This window comes from Panthera uncia, chromosome X (assembly GCF_023721935.1).
Source record: "Panthera uncia isolate 11264 chromosome X, Puncia_PCG_1.0, whole genome shotgun sequence".
NCBI classification, from domain to species: Eukaryota; Metazoa; Chordata; class Mammalia; order Carnivora; family Felidae; genus Panthera; species Panthera uncia.
This window is the reverse complement of record NC_064817.1, coordinates 61,165,783-61,192,292: the sequence shown is the minus strand read 5'-3', so window position 1 is coordinate 61,192,292 and position 26,510 is coordinate 61,165,783. Positions and strand designations below refer to the sequence as shown.

Genomic DNA, 26,510 nt, shown 5'->3' with positions numbered 1-26,510 from the left:
TATCAAGCAAAATGTGTAGAAATGGTCTTGGTCTCATGCAGCTTAGCTTTGGTCTGTGTCTTCACCTTTAACGTAAAGTTTAATATTGAGCTAGTAAAAGTAGCAACAAAAATAGAAGGAATAAATTAAGTATATATGGTGTATACAAGAAAAAATTTTGGCTCACCAGTGTTTATACTCAAGCAAGTTATTTCACCTCTCTGAGATTCTATTTATTCATTTGTATTGGAAACTTCCACAAATTTATTAGAAGGTCCAGATGAGGGGAGGCTGGTGGCTCAGTTGGTTAAGCCTCTGACTTTGGTTCAGGACATGATCTCATGGTTTGTGGATTTGAGTCCATGTTGAGCTCTGTGCTGACAGCTCAGAGCCTGGAGCCTGCTTCAGATTCTTTATCCGCCCCCCCCCCGCCCCCACCTCTCCTCTGCTCACACTCTGTCTCTCTCTCAAAAATGAATAAACATTAAAACTTTTAAAAAAACGGACCAGATGAGATGCTAAATTGTGAAAGTACCCATGAAATTCTGGTAACCCAGAATACAATAGGTATCCAATACATTTTTAGTGAGTGAACAAATTTCTATGCCCTTTATTCAGTAATAGGTTTGTGGCCCTAAAAATTTATGCACACATTGCCTCAATTGTCACTCCCCCTTTGCCTGTGCATTTATTTATCTCTTAAAAAGATTGACGAATTTTACTCTCATTCACAAATAAAAGTTTTAATATAATAGAAATTTACTTTTATATCTTGGAAAAGATTCGTGTATTTATTGTATCTTATTAACAATATATTTACTGAAGTAATGTTTAAGATAAAATATACAATCTCCATTTGGTTGAAAACATCTGTAAAAACTTGATCTAGGTCTAAGAAAGTACCTTGAATTTCAAAGAGGAAACAAGCAAACTCTATCCTTTCTTCCTCTCCCACATTTCTTACACTCTGCCTCCACCATTACATCCTTGTGACCACAATTATCACAAAAGAAAATTTCCATTGTTCACAAATTTCTTAAACAAATTGTCTGGCTGGTCATTCTGGCCTTTGGAAAAAGCTAGAAAACATAGCTAAAGTCACAATTGAAAAGGTATTTTATTTTTAGCTAATCATTGATGAACCACTCTCCCTGCTCATAAGGCGGGAACGGGTCACAGAGTTGCCATGGCGAGATAGTTGGTCACGAAACTCTGAGGCCATGAAATAATACAGAATGGGATCCAAAAGACAACAGAGACTTGCAAGGCATAGACAAAAGGGGTGGAAATACAGTGTGCTTTGGACAATGGGACAACTGCTAATGATGGTTTCCTTCACCATAGTGTAAAAAATAAAGTTAATATGATAAGGAGTGAAGCAGATGAAAAAGACTGCAGCACACATAAAAACCATCCGCAGTGCTTTCTGCCTCTCACTGATTCCTTGGAAAGCCATTGGTGGCTGCCTCAAGGATATAGTCGTTTTCCAGGTACACCATGCGATGATAACTACTGGGAACACAAATCCTGCCAGCTCAGCAACTGTAATCATTCCAACCAAAGCCACTGTATTCATTTTCTTGTAACCAAGATCAGCAAAACAGGACTGATTGTTGTTGGATGAGTAGGTGCTTCTCAGAAGGGGAAATGGCAAGCAGGCTGTTCCCACGATGATCCAGATGGCAGCACTGATGCCTACATCATACCTACGCTTCCAGTCTCTGGCCCTAAAGGGCTGGAGGAGAAAAAAACATCTCTGAAGGCTGATGCACGTCAGGAAACAAATGCTGGCATACATGTTGAGATACTTCAGGTAGAAGCACAGCAGGCAGAGGGCCTTCGGGAAGGGCCAGTGGTGGCTGATGTAATAGTAAATCCGGAGAGGTAAAGACAGCACATGAGCAAGATCAGCCACAGAGAGGTTGATCATGAAAATGATGGCTTTATTTTTCTTGCTGATGAAGCGGCACAGAACCCACAAGGCTGCACTATTGGCCAAAAGACCAGGGATGAATATGAGGATGTAGGTAGTTGCATAAAGGGAGTTCTGAAATGTCACATTTGTAGCATTGCAGTCAGTCTCAGCATTGCTGGTACTGTTGCTACCCATCTTGAATATTTCAGTATACTCATCAAGGTAAGCCGTGGAATTATAATCCCTCCTTAATAAAAGAAAAAAAAAGAATATAATGACTAATAAGTTCTATAGCCAACATCCAGATTCTTTTTTATACTTAAAGAGAACAGAATATTAAAATTAGAAAAGACTTGTTTACAGATGAAAGAGCAGATGCTCAAGGAAGATATGTAAGTGATCCAAGGTCACCTAATGAATCAGTTTGAAAACCATGCAATTGTCCCCTTAACTGACCTTTGAGATTGTCTAAATTGTGTCTTGCAGGCAAGGACATCCTGAAATATTTACTCTAGTGGTTTCACCACCACAAAAAAAAGTATGGTATTTCAGTCTATTCCTTTTGTATCCAAATTTTTCTTGCCCCAAGGCCTGGTTAATGTGAATACTGCTTACTCATTTACAATTGCAATGATAGAAATCCAACCTCACCGTTTATGTCCCCTTTCTTCTCTTTTGTCTACCACCTGGTCCACTGGGTTCTGACTTCCTACCTTGGTACTCTAGCACTTTGAAAATGGCCCTGCCACTTAAGCCTGCATTGCTAATGCTGGCTAAGTTTCAAAACTTTGAGAACACTACCTCCTTATTATTCTATCACAATAGCATAGGTACTTCTTATAATCTCTTTCTCTCTCTCTTTTGCCTTAGGGTATATTCCAATTTACATGAAAAATATCATTAATGCACGAATTTATAGGCTGAACTAGGAATTCTCCTTATGTGATCTGGAATTTTCTGCCAGGAATTCTGTACTGGAGTAGCATCATGGACATGGCAAATGATCCAAAAGTCACAGTAAACACTGATTAGGGAACCAGCAACATAGACCACAAAATCATTTTTTGGAAACAATTTGAAACTTAATACTTATTTCATTCAAATAGTCACCATAAAATTTTAAAAAATTTAATTCCCTTAATCTTATTTTATGCTTCAATGAGGTTTTTATTGTGTATTATATGTAGAACATGGAGAATATAAAGTAATCTTTAGGACTTCCCAAGGTCTGGTCATGGATTTATGCAAGCTGCCTGCAAATAATAAGAAAGCAACAACTTCATTATTTTACTTTAACACTCTTATAGAATTTTACACTGAAAAGAACCTTTAAAATTATTTAATTCTGCCTTCACATAATACATGTAGAAGAAGTAAGGCCAAGAGAGAGGTTTATTAGAGACACAAAGCTACTAAACAGAAGATCTGGGACTTCAAATGGGAGTACAAGGTGCCTAATACTTATATCCTTACATCCTTCTCTTCATTTGTTTTCCTCTCCAAAACAAATTTTACAAACATAGCTTCTGTTCATATTGCAGGAATGTTTACTGCAATTAGAGCTAAACGTGGAAGAAATAAAGGAGTGAAGTTGTTCCTTAGGTGGAATAGCACTTTTGTTTTTAATTGTTTCTGTTTTAATTAAGTTTACAAACCAAAGGAGTGGTTTCCTTTTAGATTCTCCTCATAAGTAGCAGAAATCACTTCCTATATCATTTTACATCTTATTGCAGGGAATAGAAATTTGAATTAAAAACAAAACCCCAAGAGCACCTGGGTGGCTCAGTCCATTGAGTAACCAATTTTGGCTCAGGGTATGATCTCAGGGTTCGTTAGTTTGAGCCCCGCATTGGGCCCTGTGCTGACAGCTCAGAGCCTGGAGCCTGCTTCAGATTCAGTGGCTCCCTCTCTCTCTGCCCTTCCCCTGTTCTCTGTCTCTTTCTCAAAAATAAATAAACATTAAAAAATTAAAAATAAATAAATACACAAATAAAAACAGAACCCCAAATAATTAATTCACATATAAAAGAGAGTCAACATTCTGAGCTACCATTACTCTACCATTACTTTCACTTTCCTTCCCTTAATATTTTATGCTCCCCCTACTTGGCCTGTGATATATCCTGAAATGTCATGCAGTCATCTTGCTTATGTATGTACGACTTTGAACAGAAGGTAGAAGGATGTTCACAGGTGAAAAGAGGAAATAATTACCATGATGTGACTATCAGCAATGCACTCCAGAATCTGCAATGAAATTTTTCACATGAATTTATCCAATGTCATTCTCACAGCCATCATAAGAGGTAAGTACTATTATTACTCTCATGTGCAGATGAGAGATGAGGTAATTGAGGTTCAGAAAGATGCAGTAAATTTTCTGAGGTAACAAACCTAGAAAATAGTAAAAATGGGATTATACTATTTTGCCTTACTTTCTCCAAAGTCTATGCTATTTCTACTACACCACTTGCTTCTCCTTGCTTAGGAGGGACTACTTAATAGAATGGGGCTTATGACATCTGGAGGGTACATTATAGAAGAACCTTTCTAATTCCATAGTAAGACTTCATAATATTATAACACTAGGATTACTTTAATTAGGCTAATAAGATATAACAAAACACTTGTCCCCACATATAACACCCATCCATCCTCAACAACCACTTTGATTTCATTATTGGCAATGTTTCTACTATTATCTATTATCCATACAAAAACTGTGAGAAAGCAAGGGAAGATGCATAACGTGCACTACAGTTCCAAGAACTGAGAACATCTCACACCCACCCAAGTCACACTTCCACTTTTGTACTTTATAGACCTGGGTATTTGTTCCTGCTTCACTGGTGTAGAAAGTTTCACTTACTAAAGAGGGATGTTCTATTCACACCTCTGTGTTAAATAACAGAAACCTCTTAAGCCAGAACAGCAAACTAGAGGTCAAATTCACACCTTCTTTTTTCTGTGGGTTTTTATGCCTTTGCAATTCAGTTTAATGTGAGCTTAGAGATTTGCATGGTCTGCTTTCCAAAATCTCTTGTCTAGACTGAAGGGAAGATAGGATGGTTTTGCCCCAAATCTGGTGACAATTATATGTAAAATTCCCAAGGTAAGGTGAAGCTGGGGGAATTTGTTTTGGGCAGGACAGAAATATAAGCTCTCTCAGGGGACATTTAGCTTGCTGTGGACAATCTGTGACACTTCTGAAATTTAAGAAAGGAGAACAACCTAAGAAGCCGCTCACAGAAAAATGCTGAATGGAAGGGCTAAAGTTGGAGTGTGTTCCTTCTCTCTGTCTCTGCTCTTGCCACTGTCTCTGTTTCTCTTTGGTTCTAGCCCTGTTGTTCACTATTTCCAGGTGGCTTGTGCTACCTCTGTTGTCAATTTTTCTCCCCTTCCACCTACACATATCTTTGTTTCCTGTCTCAGAAAAACGTATAAGATTGGTGATTCACTCCTGTGTCTGAATTCCCCTTCTCAGTAAGCGCCATGACTCTCCTCCTAGACACTCGACCTGGAGAATAGGGATTTATCCAACCCATATCACTATATTTCCTCCATATCCAACCAGAAAATGGGGTGATTCTCCCATGTAAAAATCTGTACAATCCATCTACACTTCCACTATTACCATCCTAATCTACACTACTGTCATCATTCCTCTTGACTACCAAAACAGATTGATTTACCAGACTCCCTGCACTTCAGTCTTAGCCCCCTGAAGTCCATTCTCCACACTGTGTATAACACTAATATTAATTTTGGCCATGATTTACTGAAAGCTACCATTTATTTGCAGGCTAAGCACTCTTCACATATTATCTCATTAGTCCTCATTGCAGCCCTATGATTATTTCCATATTACTGATGAGGAAACTGAGATGAAAAGAGGTTAAATAAGTTTCACCAGTCACAAAACTTACATAGTATAGAGGTAGGGTATTAGAATTAGAGCCTATGCTTGTTTCCATACTCTCTTACCTTTGTCCTGGAACTTACTAACCTCTTCTAACACTTTCTATATGGTGGCCCAAATAAACTTTCTTTGATATATGTCATTCTCCTCCATAAAATTATTTGCTGGCTTTCCATTGTATGAAAGCCAAACTTCTCACCATGGCCTAAAGGCCATAGCTAATATGTCTCCTGTGCCCTTCAACATCACTTTGTTCCATTCTCTTACTCATTCTCTATATTTTAACTACACTGAGATGTTTTCAGTTTCTAGAACAAGCCAAACTTTTTTTTTTCTGACAACACCCTCTACATATATTTCTTCTGTCTGTGATTATATCCTTCAAGATTTTCATGCCTGGTTCCTTTTAATCTCGGTTTTCAGATCAGAGACTGTCACTGCCAATACTATCTAGGCAGTCCTGCACATCATTATATACTCAAACTCTCTGTTCCTTCTCTTCATAGCATCAACATTGGTAATTTAAATGTTTGTTTACTTGTCTATTGGCTTTTTCATCCACTGTGCCATTAGCTTCACTAGTGCCACAACAAGATCTGCTATGTTAATCACCATATAGCCAGAGCAGCTTACTACAGAGCAGCTTAAAGTCCTTATTTGGAAGCCTCAAGCAAAAATGCAAACTCAGATATGTCAACTAATACATTTCTGCTGCCTGATTTCCCTAGAATGTTTTTTTTTTTTGATTTGGGTTATTATCATCAACATACCTTGCACCTATCCTTTTCAATTCAGAAAATTCATACCTATAGAAGGTTGAGAGAGAAGCAAACTAATTAATTTAGAAATCACAAGTGGTCAGGCATATCCTATGGGTATGAACCAGTACCACCCAAGTTCTCAGAGTATCATTAAGAGCATTATCTGGACCTCAGAATGAAGCTAGTACTTGTGGTCTCCTTCTAAAAATATTGTAATCCTTTATGTTTCTAGGCTGTCATTCTGCAGAGGGTAAAACTGCCTCATCTAATCAGCAAATAACTTCCTACCCACTTATGCATAGGAACTAAAAGGAGAGTGAGGATGCATCTGCAATCCCCAAAGCTCTCCACTCATTAAAACTAATCATAAAGGGAAAATAGCTCTATTTTTTCCATAGATTTTTGAGAACTCTGGCTGCTTAATCAATATATATTTAATTAGCAAAATCTTATAAATTTTGTGCTAGGTTCTGTGGAGAATACAGAATTATCTGCCATAATCTCCATCCCTGAGAACCTTCTTCTCTGTGTCCCTGAGAAACTTCTGGTCTGGTGGGGGAAATATCTTTAAAATCTCTAACATCATAATCAGTGCATCACAAGAACTGAAGTAAATTACATAGTTGATAACAAATCCTCATATTATCATAGCATCATCCCTGTGAAATAAGTGAGACACATATCAGTAATACCCTTACCATAGTGTTTAACTGACAATGAGATGAATTTAAGAACAATTAAATACCCACTTCAAGCTCACAGGGTAAGAATATGGTGAAAGTGAGACCAGAGGCAAAACTTGTAGGCCTCTTACTCAATGCTCTTTCTACCATATCAGGCTGATTTTTTCTTGAATTCTGAGAGATAGAACACCTCAAGCCAGAAGAAATAGCACTTGTGGCATGCCATCTGCATTTTCTTATTGATCTCTGTAGGAACAGGGTTGGAAAGAAAAAATAGAGATGGTGACTGAGGAAGAGATAAAGTTAACGTACTTTGCCTGATTTATACACTATTTTTTTTTAATCCTAATACCCTTTTAAGGTTTTGGTGAAGTTTCATCTCTTCAAGAAAGCCTGCACTGGGTATTACTAATACTATTCATCTGGGATTCAGAAATTTATGTCTTCATACAGCAAATTAAAATTCTTCTATGAGTGTATCCAATATGCTAATTGCTAAGAATGGTAGATTGAGGTGGGAAATTTCAGAGAAATATAATGCATGACTGTTGTCCTCAAAATGTTTACAGTCATTTAAGAGAGATAGATATAAGAATAACTAGCCATAATAGATTTTTGAAACATGCCATGAAAGAGAAAACAAAGAAGTTTTTGTGGGAGTGGAAACAAATCCTGCACAGAAGAGGATTGGATGTTCAGCTTAAAGATTAAATTCCATTTTCAACAAGCAGTTTGGGTGGGCAGGGTACAGGAGAAGAAAGGATGGGGGAAGAATTCCAGCAATGAATAAATAGAATTCAAACATCCCAAACTATAAAAATAAATGACATAGATAGCAATAATAGGTGTCCTAGTCCAGCTGAAAAACAGTGAGATGGTAGGGAAGGTGGAATGAGAGGTGAGAATGGGAGAAGAGAGTAGAAGGGAAAAGAGACTAAAAAGGTAGATGCAACTCAATCATAGAGAGTTTTAGCAAAAATCTCTAAAGGATTCTGGGAAGATAGTGATATTACCATACTGATATTTTAAAATAATCACTCTGGCAAAAGTGTAGAAATGGATTGGAAACATGGGCCATGTCAGACAGGAAATCCGTATCAGTTGGGAATTTGTAGAGTGACCAACAGTTTGGTTTACTTAAGACTGAGGGTTTCCTGAGACAGGATTTTCAGTGCTAAAACTGTGAAAGTGCAAGGCGAACAGGATAGTTGGTCACCTTATTAGTACAACAGTTGAGGTGAAAACAACTCTGAACTTGTTATGGCAGGAATATTAGAATTTCAAGTAAAATTCAGTTATGGAATTGACCAGTTTGGGACATTGTTTGAGGATTCAAAGATAAATTCAGTTATAGAATGTGTGAAATTTTAGAAAGAGATATCACAGTTTTGCGTTTTTCCAAAGCCCTTTCAGATTAGTAGCACATAGCATTCACCTCTCCTGACAATCTGAGCCAATTCACCTCTTCCTTATCCTGGGACTTTTCAAATTTGTACTCTCTGGCTAGCCTTTTCAATTCTTGACTCATCAACAGTATAATTATTAAGTTTCACTGCAAATTGTACAATACTAGCATGCATCATACACTCCCAGAGACCTTAAATATTTAAATCCCTCCATTTCTGATGGCCAACCTAGCACCCTCCCTTATCTTACTTCCTTCCTTACTGAGCCTAGATTAAATGGTTAAACCAACTACTCTTACACAAAAAACCTCAACTTCCTTATTCAACATTCTCTTGCTGTATGAGACTGGCAATGTCTTAATTGCAGATCAAGTCCACAATCCGTGTTTTTTTTTTACTGTACAATCTGCTGAATGCTCCTATTAAAAATACTAGGATCTATTTGGAGTGCAAAAACTAGAAATTTATGACTCTAGCCTAAGATTTTTTGCTTCAGCCTTTCTTTGCACACCAGTGATTACTATCTTCTTTCATTTCCATGGTGGCCATTCAACAGCTTCACAACTTTACTAAAGTTTCTTCTCTCCTACTCTCCCATCTACCACCTTTCCCAGCAAAGACGTTGTTAAGGTTTTTATTTAAATTCAAGTTCGTTAACAAAGTGTAATATTAGTTTCAGGTGCACAGTATAGTGATTCAACACGTCCATACAATGTTTTGCCTCTCTCTTTTGTTCCCTTTGCTCATTTGTTTCTTAAATTATACATATGAGTGAAATCATATGGTATTTGTCTTTCTCTGACTGACTTATTTTGATTGGCATTATACTCTCTAACTCCATTCATGTCATTGCAAATGGAAAGATTTCATTCTTTTTTATAGCTGAGTAATATTCCATTATATATATAATATATTATTATATATTATATATGCCACTTCTTTATCCATTCATGAGTTGATGAACATTTGGGCTGTTTCCATAATTAGGCTATGGTAGATAATTTTGCTGTAAACATCTGTAAACATATATCCCTTTGAATTATTTTTGTATTCTTTGGGTAAATATCTACTAATGCAATTGCTGGGTCATAAGGTAGTTTTTTAAAAAAAACTTTTTGAGAAACCTCCATGTTGTTTTCCAGAGTGGCTGCACCAGTTTGCATTCCCACAAACTGTTCAGCAGAGTCTTAACTTCTTAAATCACAGACAACGTTGAGGTTGTTGGATGAGAAGAAACTCAATTTCATCTACTGTCTCCTCCCAACACATAATCTTATATACAACTGCATCTTTCTTACTTCCCAACACAGCTACTTTTCTCATTGCTCAAGATGAATTACCATGCTCTCAATTCATTTTAGGGGTGCCTAGCTGGCTCAGTCAGTTAAGCATCTGACTTGGGCTCAGGTCATGATCTCATGGTTCATGAATTCGAGCCCCACCTCGGGCTCTATGCTGACAGTTCAGAGTCTGAAGCCTGTTTCGGACTCTGTGTCTCCCTCTCTCTCTGTCCTTTGAACCTCCCTCAAAAGTAAATAAACGTTAAAAATTTAATTCATTTTATATCTCTTAGGATCCTCTTTCATTAATTGCTCCCATTTATTCTAGATCATCATCCTTTCCTCCACTCTCAGTTAGATCTGTGTCATCAAGTCTCACCAACCCCCCAAATAATTATTCTCTTCTATATGCATCTTATTCTAGCTATTTGTTAACTTTTTAATCTTTTAAAATAAACTCATAATAGTTGTTTACACTTGTTGTTTCCTTTTCTTCACTTTGTATCCATTCTTTATGCACTCGAAGGTGGTGTATATGCCCTCAGAACCTCACTGAAACTGCTTTAGCAAAAGTGACAAGTGACCACCACATTGCTAAATCATGCAGAGCTTCTTTGCTGCCCTTGATACAGTCTGACCACTTCCATCTTTTTGCAAAGTTCTCTTCCTTTGGCTTTCAAACAATGATTTCTTAATTCTCAACTTCTTGTTCATTTATACTGAGTTTCTGTCATGCTTTCTTTAATTTTTTCACATCCTTCAACTGTTTGCTTTCCCTAGGTCTGCCTCTTCTCTTCTTATTCATTACCCTTCTCTTCTTATTCATTACCTTAATGCTGAGTAGCATCATCTACTTTAATGGCTTAAGTTACCACCCATATTCTGATGACTTTCATATCTCTATGTCCAAGACTTGCCTATCCTAAGATATAAACCCATTTTGTCCAGCGTCCAGCTGAAAATTCACATATGAATGTCTCCCAGGCATCTCAAAATGAATATGTCCAAAACAAAAGTCATCATATTCCCTGAACTTTTACTTATACACCACTATCTATCAGAATTCTTAGAATAATCTTAGAGTCTTTCTTCTCTCTCTTTCAATCAACCAAGTTTTCTCTCCCTCCCTGTCACACTCTCTCTTCTTTCTCCGGATTATTGAAACATTCATTAACTGATCTACCTCCCTCAAGGATTGCCCTGTTAAAAATTATTATCTACTATTATCTACTCTGGTATCAAAATGATGTATCAAAATGCAAATTGAGGCTGCCATGTCATCATAGTAATTGCTTTAATAATACACTCATTGCATTATATCAAATGTTTCCATTTCTTTCTGTATTTCTTACTAAACCATGAGAATTTTGAAGACGAAAACCACATATTAATCCTTTTTAAATCTCCAGAATCTAGCAGAATGATTGGCACATAGTCATTAAGTCAATATTTTAACTGAAAAAAATATACTGCTTTGTAACAACTCTTATATTGTGTAACTATTTATGAATCTCTCCACACAGACGGTTAGCCATGCAATAAGTTTATACACATTGGTTTGTAAAGACAAGATTATGGAGAATAGGCACAGTTATGGTCTCCTCTACTACTGAATATATGGTCAAAGCAAGGAAAATAAGGTTGGAATCTAATAAACTAAATTTATTTTTTAAATAAATTTAAACAAATTTATCTTTCTCTCTAACTCTATAACAAGGCTAAACATATAGCACTAGTAAATCAATTGCTGTTAACTGGCCCATGTAGGGATTAATCCCAAGGGCTTAATCTCATTGTTGTTGCATAATCAAGTCATCTAACCAAAACCACACTGACAATAAATTCCAGGTAAATTATAACCTGTGAAAATGCCACATCCTCAGCATTACTTCAGCCCTTAGCTCTGTAGTTGTGAACCACTTAGAAATAAGAACAGAATTTTTAGTGCCTCCAAAACCAGCATTATAGAAGTAAATGCCCTTGGTCACTCCAGTGTGCAGTGCTATGTCCAAGGTACATGCTGCTTAAACCAAAATCCAGGACCATGATGACAGATGCCTCTTCTCTTGAAAGAGGAATATGATGATAGAAGCTAAACCCTAAAGGGGACTTACTTCCTGGATCTTATCTCAAAGGTCAATATTTTACTCTCTCTCAACTCTCATTTTTCCCATGCACTGGGAAACCCTATTCTGACTTCCTCCTTTGTACATTTATAATACCCTCATAAGGACTTATAGCCTGCACTATAAGAATGTAGTCTTTCTGAGGGAGGATTCTGTATCTTAGACTTTTGTGTTATTCACTTTTCTTAGCAGATGGTTAAGCATGCAATAAGTTTATACACATTGGTTTGTAAAGACAACAGTATGGAGAATAGGCACAGTTATGGTCTCCTCTACTACTGAATATATGGTCAAAGCAAGGAAAATAAGGTTAGAGTCTAATAAAGATGGACATCTGAGAGTTCCAAAGCGTGCAACTCTGGATTTTTATTTAAAATCCAACAGGATTTTAAGCTTAAGTAAGAATATGGTCATTAAACATTCTTTTTATGGAAATAAAGGGAAATGGCCTGTTGTCTCAGAACATAAAGGTATGTTGGGTCTTTAAATATAACTCAATGGAGCTGAGTCCAAAAACTTAGGAGCTGCCAATAACATGTAACCAAAGGTAGTTTTGCATCCCAACCATCTCAATGCTGTGGTTTCACAATGGTAGAGCCAATGTAACTTATATTATTATGCATCAGAATTCATACCAGACTTCTAAGTTTCAGTGAAATGCTAAATCCAAGAAGTTTTCGCATGCATCCTGTCAGTCACTATCCAAGTGCTATTCATGTTACCTCATCCTTGTAAGAGCTCTGAGTTAATTACTATTATACCTTTTGGAGATCAGAAAATGTAGGCTCAACAGGATTAAGTTTATTAAAGTCACAGCTATTATGATTTCAGTTGTAAAGGTAATTTATGAGCAAAGAAAGCTAAAATTATAATACAAACAACTTTTTTCACAAACAAAAAGATATTTTAAGTGGCATTTCTATGAATAAGAGTGCCCATCAAATATATAAGGCTGTTATTCTCAATTCTAGTTCCAGTGCTTTTTCTTTATATCTACGCATAGATGGCAAATGACTGCCCACCAGGTGTCATCATAGTATTGCACCAAAACCAGGGATCTTTATGAAGATCTGCCTATGAACCCAAACTATAATAGATCTGTGAATAGAGTACTAGAACAGTTTATAACAGTAGTGATATGAATGTGACAATATTTGCCCTAGGTTGGGAAAGACTTAAAAGCAGTAGTATATATTGAAAAAGAGCCCTGGATTTGGAGCTAAGACATGTGGGTCTTAGTAACTATTCAAATGTTCTTTGTGTTGCCCTGCTAAGCCTTTTCCTTTCTGTGGTTTTAATTTCCTTCATTATTAAAATATGACAATTTTAACCGGATGATTTTAACTCCCTTCCAGCCGTAACTTGCCATGATTTTATGAGCATGGCTCCTCTCAACCCCGTATCTAAATAATACTACCAGCACTGCCACTGTCATCATTAATGCAGCAACCACCATCTCAACCCTCCTACTGATTTATACTTTGCAAACCATTATTGCACCAATAATTGTTGTTAATCATTAGTAAAGGTATAGGTTGTGAATAACCTGGTCAGTGAATATTATCTCTATCTTAAGGATCAGAAAAATGAGGCTCAGAGAAATGACCTTATTTACCTGAATACATAAAGTTAGCATGTGGCAGAGTGAGGAGAGTGAAACCAAGGTTTCTAGTACTAAGGTGACTGCTCTTCCTGTACAACACTACAAATCTTCACTGTGTCAGTCCTCCCCCTCTTTCCACCCCTTATCATTAAGTCACTAATACTGTTAAGTGAGCATGTTTATAAAATTTGTTTCTTCTATTTTCTTTGACAATAGGGCCAGTATGTGAGGTTGCCATCTTTGGAGAACAAGGGAAAATTAAATAAGGAATGGTTTCTGAAGGGGGTTCCCTCCCATTCTCTAGGGGGCAAACTTTACAAGCCACTTGGAAACCTAACTTGCTTTGTCTTACTTTACCTTTTCCTTCTTTAAACCTTAAAAGTCTCACATTTATTACCTATGCCAGTCTGACCCACATGACCATGGTGTCCTTTGTTCAATCACTCACAATCACAGCTGAAGAAGAATAACTTGAATTTGGAACCCTGCTATCTCCTGAAATGATTAGAATCAACTCTAAATTACCCACTTGACATCAGAAACACTAAGCTTTGTATGTATCCTGTAAGTCTAGACATTTTTTTCTATAAATTAGAAGAAGTGAAAATTATTTTCATCCCTAAAATGAATTTAAGTAACTACACTATTGACAAACAAAATCTTAAATGTTTGAATTTAACTGTCATTCATGCATCTGTATTATGACATGCATGATGTCATAATCTTTTGGGAAAATCATTTGGGAAAGATGCTTAACTATATATCATTTTTGCAGTTGCAGTATTTTGGAAGTAGCAGGAATCAGGTTCTTTGGGCAGAACTGGGGTCATATCTTAACTCAGTTATCAGCTGACTAGCCTGAAATGTCTTAATTCATATTCGTGGGCTTCAGTTTCTTCATTTATAAAAGTAAGATCATAGTCCTTGCAACATAGATTGTTGTGAAGATTAAATGAAAAATGTACGTGAAATGACCTATTTTGATGTCTGGTACACAGTAGACATTAAATAAATGGTAGTTCATTTCCCTTTTACTTGTATAGAAAGTAATATCCATGGGTTTTTGGTTAGATACTGTACTTTTATGGGTTTAGAAAATCCCCAAAAATGTATAGTTGTGAGAGACGGCTAACAGAGCTAAAATAAAATTTCTTAAAGTAGAAGGCTGGAAAGCATGTGTTATTCTAAAAAAGAATATTCCTTATTATAGTAAATATATTTGTAAATCAAAATCATTGTTCTTATAATACAAACTGTTGAAAATACAGATCTACACAATATTCGTGGCTGTTGAGCATGCAGTATTTGGAAAATGTCAGTGTAAGGGGGCAGGTTTTTTTAGGAGTCCATTGGGGCGCCTGCATGGCTCAGTCGGTTAAGCGGCCAACTTTGGCTCAGGTCATGTTCTCACGGTCTGTGAGTTCCAGCCCTGCGTGGGGCTCTGTGCTGACAGCTCAGAGCCTGGAGCCTGTTTCAGATTCTGTGTCTCCCTCTCTCTGACCCTCCCCTGTTCATGCTGTCTCTCCCTGTTTCAAAAATGAATAAAACATTAAAAAAAATTAAAAAAAAAATCTCTAAGAGTTCAGGGTCTGGTTCTTAGGGACGGAAGTCCATAATAACCTTGTAGTGACATTTTTATGTTTCTCAAAGGATACTTTGGTCTTAAAAGATTAATACTGATTGGGTGACAATATCATTGTGGAAGTCAGATTTCAGACCTAGTTCCCTTCTTTGTTGTTTGTGTTTTTCATTAAAAAAGGAAATTAATTACAAAAAAAATTTTGCCTGTGGTCTAAAAGTTGAAGTTCTCACGATAACATTATTCTGAATGAAATATAATGGTCCTTGACAAAGTTTACTGGGTTCCATTTATGATCTAGATTATATTTCCAGAAAGTCCCCTCTAATGAAATTTTCATGTTATGGCCTATTATTTACCACTTAATGATATATCGCTTTTCTCAAGTACCTAGGAGCCTAGAGTCAAATCATTGCATTGTTATAAAGGAAAGTAAAGACCATCTGTTCTAAGCTCTTCCCTTTATTACAAGTGAGAATATTGAGACCTACACAAATTAAGAAACTTGCTCAAGGCCACACAGCGAGTCATTGGCAGAACTTGAGTTAGGACCAAGTCTTTTTGATTCTGTGTTTATTGATCCACCTATTCCATCACTCTTCCTGTGATGCATGCAAACCAATACTAAGTAAAAACTTCCTTGCAAAATAATTTGACCTCAATGTAAGTAGACTTCTTGACCAAAAGTTTTTAAGTAAAGCAGACTCTCTGCCAGTCATTGTCCTGATTGTTGGGCCTCTTAGAGTGGTTTTGCAACAGGCAGCTCTGTCCTCTTTGCTTGAGCTGTGACTGAAGGGTATAGACTTCCCTGCCTATTAGGGTATCAGTTGAGTTATCCCAAACATAACTAGCCATGAAAAGCCAACACAAATCACCCAGAAGTATGATCACCCATTTTTCAGTCTTATGCTCCACCACTTCCAGGGTTTGAGCAGTCTGTACAACATGAATTAACAAGTTTCCTAGTTGAACCCCAATAAGAACTGCTTTTAAACAAAGGAAGACCTGTGTTCAACAAGAATCATGACAAAGATCATTACCTTGAATGCATTACCTGATTCTTAGTTCAGGCCTTTTTCCACCTCAGTATACCAGGATATCACCTATTTCAGCACTGAATAATTTTACTGTGTAACAATTGCTAAATGATAAGCTACTCAATTAATATAAATGGCAGTGACACCCTCCATCCATTTAAGCAATCAAAATAAAAATGTTCCCACTGACAGGACTTAGGGACTGAGACTACTCCCCACCAAAAGCACAACAAAGTTTATTATTCTATCCACAGTGATCCTGGTACCAAAATGCATGGCACAATCCACCTTTAAGACTCCCCAGTAGAAGTTTCCTTTTGACTCAGTCATCTTGGCTCAGAACCAAAGAGGTTTCTACTACTCAGAGTAATAAGAACAATAATCACTTAAAAGATAGGTGCCTCTCCTTTGGGTTCTTCTATACAGAAGGGCTAGAGTTAACAAAGCAACTTTTAAAGGATTAAGAAACATCCCTGAGCACACTCTGAAATCATGTGTATTTACTTTCACATTTATCCGAAATCAAGTGTCTTTATTTCACTGACTCTCAGTTTTCCCATCTGTATTATGAAAGATTTGAATTATTAAGAGCTCTTTCAATTCCAAAGTCCATGATCTTTCTTTCCTTCTATCATGAAAAAACTTGCTATTTCTGTATATGAAAAACTAAACAACAAAATAAGGACTTAATACATAAAACTTTTTTCATTATGAAATTGTATAAATTACACAAAACAAATATTCAAATACTCTTTTTTGAGTTTAAAATGTCAAGTTGTCTCAATGAGTCTCACTTAACACAGTTTTCTCAACACTTTGTGCTTTCTTCCCTGGTTGATGGGGAACCACAGAGCCCTTAGCAAAAAGTGAGCTGCATCACATACTCCATGCTCCTCAAGAATGGTGGGGTACTTGATAGCATTACCCCTGACTTTGTACTCTAGTCAGGCTCAAGGGCAAGCACGATTGATCTTGCTGTAAGAAATTTGAAATGAGAAACCAGTGGCCATTTTCATGTTGGACACTGGTCCCACATCTGTCTCTATCTTGGATCTTCATGCCCTCATCAATATTCCCACATGGAACCACCAATTCCAAGATACTAGGTTGTAACTTACCCTGGAGCCTTGTCGGGATTAGCACTCCTGTTTCTTTGCAGGGAGTTGGGAGTGAAAAAGCCTAACTCTGGGCGGCACAGATTCTGCTGATAACTGAAAAATTTGTTGTTGAAAGAGGAAGTTGAGTTCATTTGGTGTCTCACCACAGAAACCTTATTTGTACAGACCAAAGGTAAGTCCCTTGAGCAGATGACAGTACTTAAGTTTTATTTCATTTTTATTTCATTTAACAGATAAATTCAAAGAGTATGGAGTCAAAGCCTGTACAAAATCAAACCATAGCTGCATACAGCCTTCCTTACTGTCCCTCACCCTATCTCTTTCCAACACAACTCACATGTCTATCTGTCTCATTAGAATCTCCATGGAAAGATAGGATTTTGGTGCAAAATTTGAAGAGAGTTTACTTTAGAAAAAGAAAGCTGCAACTCCTTCAAGCCGGAGGACATAAGGTGAAAAAACCTCAAGAACAGCAGTAGAAGTATCTTTGCTTCAAAAGTTCCCTCCACATGGAGTGCTTTTCCCTCAACCTCTCATCTCAAGGCTTAAAACCTAATGTATAGTTAGTTATTTTTGTTCATGGTTTATCCTTTATGTATACTGCAAACTGATTGAGGGCAAATATTTTATGTCTGACTCATCTCTGTATTCCCAACTAGTCTAGAACAAAGCACTTTTATGTTTGTTGAATGAATAAGTGAGGGAATGAATGAAAAAAAAAAACAAATGTTCAAATAACTCATGACTAAATAAATGAAAAGTGCTGATTAGAATCTCCTTCCACTGTACTAAGATTTTGGTCTTTATGTAAAAAGTTTATGGGGCCTTATAATTATGAAAATAAAGAAAAATATATACTTGGGTATTATAGTGTCAGCCAAGTCTGAAAGTAGTTCTGAAAAAACAAGGCTTACAAAATGTACAAACTTCTGTGGGCATGTAAGGGAACCGCATTCAGAAACCAGGGCCAAGAGCTGCAAAGAGCCTTCTGGGTAATAACCATAGCAAAGGGGAAAAAGGTAAGTATAGTAGGTTAGGTCAAACAGTAGCATTTTAATTTATGGATAAAACTAATAAGGAGAAAGTAAATGACAACATTTTTGTGGGAGGGCAATCTAGATCTGCAACAAGCTCGCCCTATAAAACCAGAACCATTCAAGATCTAGATGAAGCCATGTATAATACTCAGAGATGTTTAATACAAATTTCAAGGGCATCAAGAGTTGGGAAAGACAAACTTTTAGCACTAAAAACTATGAAGTTGAACTGATTTATAAAAAGATGATGACTTGTGAGGACTGACAAAAGGAAAAGATACCCATCCTGGCTGAGGTATATCAAATATTTGACCTTCTAATCCCCTTCTGAATTCTGACTCGATATATTTATCCCATTTGAATCTGTTGTTAATTTAGTTTTCTGGCTTGACATCCTACTAAAAGGAGAATACACTGACAGTCCAATACACGTTTCAGTCCATTTGGAAGTTCTGTTCCTCAATATAAATTGTTAAATTGGATTTCTAGTAAAAATCTATCCTTTGTGAATTTGGGCAGTGTGAGCCAGTTTTCTTAGGGTATTAATATTTTCTGGACAAGAAACTTTCCAGAACTGTTGAGCTTTAAAGCCAAACCCTGAGACAGAGGGAGAAAAATAATCCTTTCCTGATAATTAGCTATTTTCACTACCTCCTACCTGCATTTCACAGAAATTAAAAAAAAAAAAAACCCTTAACATGCTAAGAAAGCCTGCAGCTTACCTCATTTCCTTTTGCATGCAAGTGTCTTCTCTTTTCATTGGTCCTAAAAAGGGAAGAAAAAGTTGTTCAGAAGTCAGTGACTCAGTTTAGGTAAAGACAATTTCAATTCAGGTAAAGTTTTGATTTTAAAGTTTTAATTAAAAAGAGTAAATCTAACATAAGAGACTCTTAATATGGAGAAAAAAAACAGAGGGTTACTGTAGGGGTTGTGGGAGGGGGGATGGGCTAAATGGGTAAGAGGCATTAAGGAATCTACTCCTGGAATTATTGTTGCACTATATGCTAACTAATTTGGATATAAATTTTTAAAAAATAAAAATTAAAAAAAAAATAAATCTGTGTATCAACTGAAAAAGCTGATAAATTAACTTTAAGAACAGAGTATTTTAGTTATTTAATATTACTGTGTAGTAATCAATATCACTTCTAACAAAGTAATATTCAGTCATAAGAGTCTAAAAAAAAGTACAGATGTCCTATTTTTCCCATAGTTCTGAACTCCTCTTGTCTCTATATGTATCTGCTCAAAGTTTATTTTTAACTGATTTCATCATATCTTCCCTAGACTAGGGTAAATTTATTAGTTGGTAGTTTAAAGGCTTTTGGGTATTCTTTAATAATATCAGCAGGTTAAGTGTGATAACTATTGTCATTGTGTTCTCCTTAGAAACACAGTGTATTGTTAGTGTTTAATATTGGGAAAAACTAAATATTTCCTAAGTAATTGTTTTGATTTGATTCTTATGGATATTGATAATTGTGTCTCATATGTCTCTTTTTATATAGTCTGCTGAAAAACCTGGAACTAATTTATAGTCTACTGGTAGCAAGTTTGGAGATCTTTTTATGGTATGTTTTTTATTTTAATTATAATCTTTCATGCCTCTTTTTTTATGTCCTTACTCATTTTTTCTTTATTAATTTACACCACTTCATACTTATTTATGTGGTCTTTATATAGTATGCAGCATTTTGAGTTATTTTCAATCCTTTCTGGAACAATAGTGAAACAAAAAAGTTTTTTTTTAAAAAAAGAGTGAACTGTGATTTCAATTCCTTTTGGATTACAACTAGTGAATGTTAATTGCCTTAGATAAGCAGTCTTCAAGACTTTCTAATATCTGGAGAGGGAATAACAGAGAAGATAGCAGGGTAGGTGGGCCACAAGCTCACCTCATCCCACGGATACAATTAGATAACACATCAGTGTAAATAACCCAGAAAATGACCCGAAGATAGGCAGAAAAAAATTCCACAAAAGCTAGAGAAGCAGATACATTAAAGAAGGTAGGAAGAGTGAAGCTGTGGTTTGGGAGTAAAATGGACTATGGCAATCCATGATGAGGAGGGAGCTGGTGGCACAGAGAAGGGTGAGAAACACACTATCACACTGGCTATCCTGAATGGGGAAGACAAATCCCCAAAACATTTGGCTTTCAAAGCAAGACGGTGAAAGGGGCCAAATTTCATGAGTTCTTATAACCAGTAGGACTTAAAGTCTAGAACTTTAAAACTCATCACAGTTAGTTCTGGGAGAGCCTGGCAGGCATTGGGAAGCTGAGTTCCCACTCTTAAAGAGGACGACAAACAGAGGAGATAGAGCCTGGAAGCAGAATTTGAAAAATGTTGGGGCATACAGGAAGGAGGTTTATTTACTCATCTCAGAGTGTGGCCTAGAAAGTCAGGGGTAATGGGAAGACCCCTCTGGAACAAAGGAGCTGGCAAATGACATTTCCTTCCTCTACACCTTAGCATAAACACACCATGAACCCTAAGAGCACAAGCTCAATGTCAACTCTTTTTACCTAACTTGCTTTCACCAAGCTCTGTTACCCCGCCCTTCAGTAGATCTGCTCTTCCCATCACTTCTGCCTCAGTCCCAGTGCTCTAGGTTCCCTTCCACAGGAAACATGTGCAAACCCCATCAACAACTCGTCTCCTAACCCACAAGTTTGTGAAAACACAGTTCTGTCAACAGGCAGTAGCAGGTCTCATTTTTCTAGCAGACTGGTGCACAATTTGTTAAAATGTGCTCCACCTAGGCGAGGACAAAACACTGCCCACAATAGGCAAAGAAAGGTTCTACAGACAACTGGACTGAAGGAAAAAATGGCTAGGACTCAACAATAGGGCACATGCAGCATACATAGGAGACACTTCCAGAAGTACCACATCCTGGAGAACAGAGGACAATGCACTGCAGGGCACTAACAGGAACTCTTTTTTTTTTTTTTAAATGAAACCATCATCTTCAATACCAAGCGATGTAGCTGACTTTATTAGCACACAGAAACAGAAAAAGAGATTTAGACAAAATGAAACAACAGAGGAATATTTCCCAAATGAAACAACAGGACACAACGGCAGCAAGAGCCCTAAGTGAAACAGATATAAAAAATAAGCATGATAGAAAAATTGAAGTTATTATCATAAAGATACCCATTGGACTTGAGAAAAGACTGTAAGACATCAATGAGACCCATAATAAGGAGATAAATACAATCAATCACAGATTGAAGACAAAATAAATTAAATTAAAATTACACTTGATGGAATAAATAGCACGTAAGATTAAGCAAGGGATGAATTAATTACCTGGAAGACAGAGTTAGCTGAAAAAATGAGAGAAAAAAATTACACAAAATTAGAATAGACTAAGGGAACCTAATGACTCCACCAAACATAGTAACATTGGCATTATAGGGATCCCAGAAGAAGAGAGAGAAGATTTGAAGAAATAATAGCTGAAAATTTTCCTAATATGGGAAATCTAGGAGGCACAAATATCCGCCAACAAAATCAAACCAAGGAGGTCCCGAACAAGACACATAGTAGTTAAGATGAGAAAAATATAGTGATAATAAATTAAAAACAGCAAAAGAAAAGCAGACAGTTACATATATGGGGAACCCCATAAGACTATGAGCATATTTTTTAGCAGAAATTTTTCAGGCCAGAAGAGAGTGGCATGATACATTCAAAGTGCTGACAGGGAAAAATCTGCATGCAAGAATACTCTATCCAGAAAGGCTATCATTCAGAATAGAAAGAGGGATAAAGAGTTTCCAAAACAAAACAAAAACAAAAAACAAACAAACAAAAAACTGAAGGAGTTCATGACTAATAAACCACCCTTACAAGAAACTATAAAGGGGACTTTTCCAGTGGAAAGGAAAGACCATAAATGAAAGCATAAAAAGTAAAAATACCGAAACAGTAAAAATAAATATGTCTGTAAAAATTAAAGTATTCATAAAATAATGTAAAATAAGACACCATATACCTAAAACATGGAGGTGGGGAGAGGAGTAAAGAATGGATTCAAACTTAAGCAGCCATCAACTTCATAGAGTGCTATAAGAATAAAATATTATATACAAACCTAGTGGTAACCACAAATCAAAAACCAGTACTAGATATTCAAAGAATAGAAAGAAAGGAATCCAAGTATACCACTAGAGAAATCAAAAAAATCATGAAAAACCTAAAGGAAGAAAGGGTCATAGAAAAATGACAAAACAACCACAAAACAAGTAACAAAATGGAAATAAAAACATATACATCAATAATTATTTTGAATGTGGAATGGGAAGGTGGTGGCAGAATAGGAGGCCCCTAGGTTCACCTTACCTCATGAATACAACTAGATAACTATCAAATCATCCTACATACTCCATAAATTGACCTCAATACTGGCAGAACAAACTTCACAACTGAAGGTGGAGAAGAGGCCACATCAAAAATATTAGAAAATATGGAGCACAGTTTTGGAGAAAAATGTATCCTGCAGTTGGAAGGCAGCCACAGTAATGGAGAAGGGGAAGAGACAGACTAGTGCACAAGGGAACCGCACAGGACAAATGAACCTCCATAGCAACTGGTTTGGAAAGTGAGAGGGCCAGAATTTCATGAATTCTGGCAATCAGGGGAGCTTAAACCCTGGATGTTTAAAGGTCAACAGGCTTGACTTAATAGAGCCCAGAGGGCATTGCGGTGCTTTATGTGAGAAGGCAGGCAAACAACCTGAGAATATACAGCCTGGACTCAGTGACCTGAAAAAACCTGGGGCACACAGTGGGAAACATATTCATTCATCTTGGAGAACATCCCAGAGAGACAGTGTCCATGGACAGACACCTTTGGGGAAAAAAGAGACTGGCCAGTGCCATTCCCTCCACCTTTCCTTAGCATAAGCACAGGGCAACTGTGAGAACCACCACAGTGCCCAAACTGGCTGCTAACTTGCTTACACCAAGCCCCGCCCCCAACTCCAGCAGAATTGCCATTCCCAGCCATGCTTGCCTCAGTCCCAGCACAGTAAGCCCACTCCCTCAGAAGACCAGCACAAACTCCTGCACACATTGCATTTCTTGATACAGATTTGTGGAGCATCAGTTACAGTGGCATTGGGGACAAGTCTTATTTCACAGAGAAGAGAACACTTCTCTGTGAAGAGAAACACACCATATTCAAGACAGGGGCAAAAAACTGGCCACAGCAGGCAAAGACAGTCTTTGCAGATGACTGGCTTGAAGGATAAAGCAGCCAAGACAAAACAGCAAGGCACAAGCAGCACATACTGGGGACACTTCCAGAAACACCAGCCCCTGGAGAACAGAAAACACTACATGGCAGAGTACTATAGGACCTCTTAGTCATAAGGTATTACTCTCAAGAATAGAATATGTAGCTGAGTTTCCTAATACACAGAAACAGGCGCAGAGACTTAGAAAAAAAATGAGAATACAGAGAAATTAATCCCAAATGATGAACAAGACAAGGCCATTGTCAGAGATCTAAGTGAAACAGATATAAGTAACATACTTGATAAAGAATTAAAATGATGGGGGCGCCTGGGTGGCGCAGTCGGTTAAGCGTCCGACTTCAGCCAGGTCACAATCTCGCGGTCCGTGGGTTCGAGCCCTGTGTCGGGCTCTGGGCTGATGGCTCGGAGCCTGGAGCCTGTTTCCGATTCTGTGTCTCCCTCTCTCTCTGCCCCTCCCCCGTTCATGCTCTGTCTCTCTCTGTCCCAAAAATAAATAAAATAAAAAAAATTGTTTAAGAATTAAAATGATGATCACAAGGATATTTAGTGGACTTGAGAAAAAAGTGGAAGACATCGCTGAGACACTTAATACAGACAATGAATAACAGCAGAGATAAAGGGCTCAATAAATGAAATGAGAAATACTCTTCACAGAATGAACAGCAGGCTGGAAGAAGCAGAGGAATGAATTAATGACCTAGAAGACAGTGTAATGGAAAGTAATCAAGAAGAAAAAAGAGAGAAAGAAGAATTATGCAACATGAGAATAGACTTAGGGAACTTATTAACACTATATACGTATACCATTTGTAGTAAAGGGATCTCAGAAGAAGAAGAGAGAAAAAAATGGAGGAGAAGATTTATTTGAAGAAATAATAGCTGAAAAATCCCCTAATCTTGAGAAGGACACAAATATCCAGATCCTGGAGGCACAGAGTACCCCCATCAAAATCAAGGAAACCACATCAATACAAAATATATTGTAATTCAATTGGCAAAATACAGTAATAACAAAAAAAAATTAAAGCCGCAAGGAAAAAAAAAACAGTAACTTAGAAGGGAAAACCCAAACATCTTACAGGGGATTTTATAGAACAAATTTCCCAAGCCAGAAGGGAGAGGTATGATATATTCAATGAGCTGAATGGGAAGAATCTTCATGCAAGAATAATCTATACAACAAGACTGTCACTCAGAGTAGGAGAGATAAAGAGTTTCCCAAGAAAATAAAAACTAAAGAAGTTCCTGACCACAAACTAGCCCTTCAAGAAATATTAAAAAGCATACTTTCAATGGAAAGGAAAGGCCAAAAGTAGTAGTATAAAAGAAAGAAATAAAAAATAGTAAAAATGGATGTTTCTGTCAGAAATAAGTGAAGAAACTCACAAAATAATAAGATGTAAAATATGACAATATATACTTAACATGGGGAGGAGACAAGTAAAAAAAAGTCTTCAAATTTCAATGACTATCAACTTCAGATAGAATGCTATCTGCAGGTGATGTTTTATACAAAACTAGTGGTAACCATATATCAAAAACCACTAATAAACAGGCAAAAAATAAAGGCAAAGAAATAAAAAAAATCACTAAATAAAATCAGAAAAACATGATAGAGAAGGAGAAGAAAAGATCGGAAAAAAATTCTCAGAAACAATCACAAAACATATAATAAAATGAAAGTAAATACTTATGTATTAATAATTACTTTGAATGTAAGTTGAATAAATGCTCAAATCAAAAGATAGGATGACAGAATGGAAAGAAAACAAGACCCATCTATATGATGTCTGTAAGAGACACACTTTAGACCTAAAGACACCTGCAAATTGAAAGCAAGGAGATGAAGAATTATTTATCGTGCAAATCATTACCAAAAGAAAGCCAGGGTAGCAATGCTTACACAGAGAAAATAGATGTTAAAACAAAGACTGTAACAGGAGACAAAGAAGGGCACTATATAATAATAATGGAGACAATCCAAAAAGAAGATATAACAATTGTAAATATTTATGGGCCCAACATAGGAACACCCAAATAGATAAAGCAGTTAATAACAAACATAAAGGAACTAATCAATAATAATACAACAATAGTAAGAGACCTGAATACCCCACTTAATTAATAGACATGTTATCTAAACAAAATAAGGAAACAATTACCTTCAATGATATTTTGGACCAGGTGGATTTAACATATATATTCAGAACACTCCATCCCAAAACAGCAGAATACACATTCTTTTCAAGATCACATGGAACAGTCCCCAGAATAGATTACATTTAGCCCACAAAACAAACCTCAACAGATTAAGGAAGATTAAAGTCACACTACGCATCCTTTCTGAACACAATGCTATGAAAATAAGTTAACCTCAAGAAAAAAGTATGGAAAGACCACATATATATAAACATTCAATAACATGTTACTAAACAATAAATGGGTCAATGAGGAAATAAAAGGAGAAATAAAAAATTACATTGAAACAAATAAAAATGAAAAGACAATAGTTCAAATCTCTGTGATCCAGCAAAAGCAGTTCCAATAAATAATTTTATAATATAGTCCTACCCCAATAAGAAAGATGAATATCAAATAAACAACCTAACCTTACACCTAAAAGAGCTAGAAAAATAACAGGAAACAAAACTTAAAATCAGCAGATGAAGGATACAATAAAGATTAGAGCAGAAATAAATGATATATCAACTAAGAAAACAATGAACAGATCAATGAAACCAGGAGCTGGCATTTGAAAAACAATAAAATTGTTAAAATTCTAGCCAGGCCTATCAATAC

The 26,510-nt window shown here is 36.5% G+C and overlaps 1 protein-coding gene across 2 annotated transcripts; it reads right to left on the bottom strand.

Moving 5' to 3' along the window:
* Positions 1-406: 406 nt before the first annotated feature.
* On the bottom strand, positions 407-17,537 carry LOC125931788 (putative P2Y purinoceptor 10). Of its 2 annotated transcripts, XM_049644007.1 has the most exons (3): positions 17,407-17,537; positions 4,109-4,141; positions 407-2,141 (listed from the first exon to the last, which is right to left on the bottom strand). In XM_049644007.1, the coding sequence occupies exons 1-3, from the start codon at positions 17,535-17,537 to the stop codon at positions 1,103-1,105; spliced, it is 1,203 nt and encodes a 400-aa protein (XP_049499964.1). In that variant the 3' UTR covers positions 407-1,102. The 2 variants fall into 2 exon arrangements, with proteins under 2 accessions (XP_049499964.1, XP_049499963.1); XM_049644006.1 differs by lacking the exon at positions 4,109-4,141.
* Positions 17,538-26,510: the final 8,973 nt, after the last annotated feature.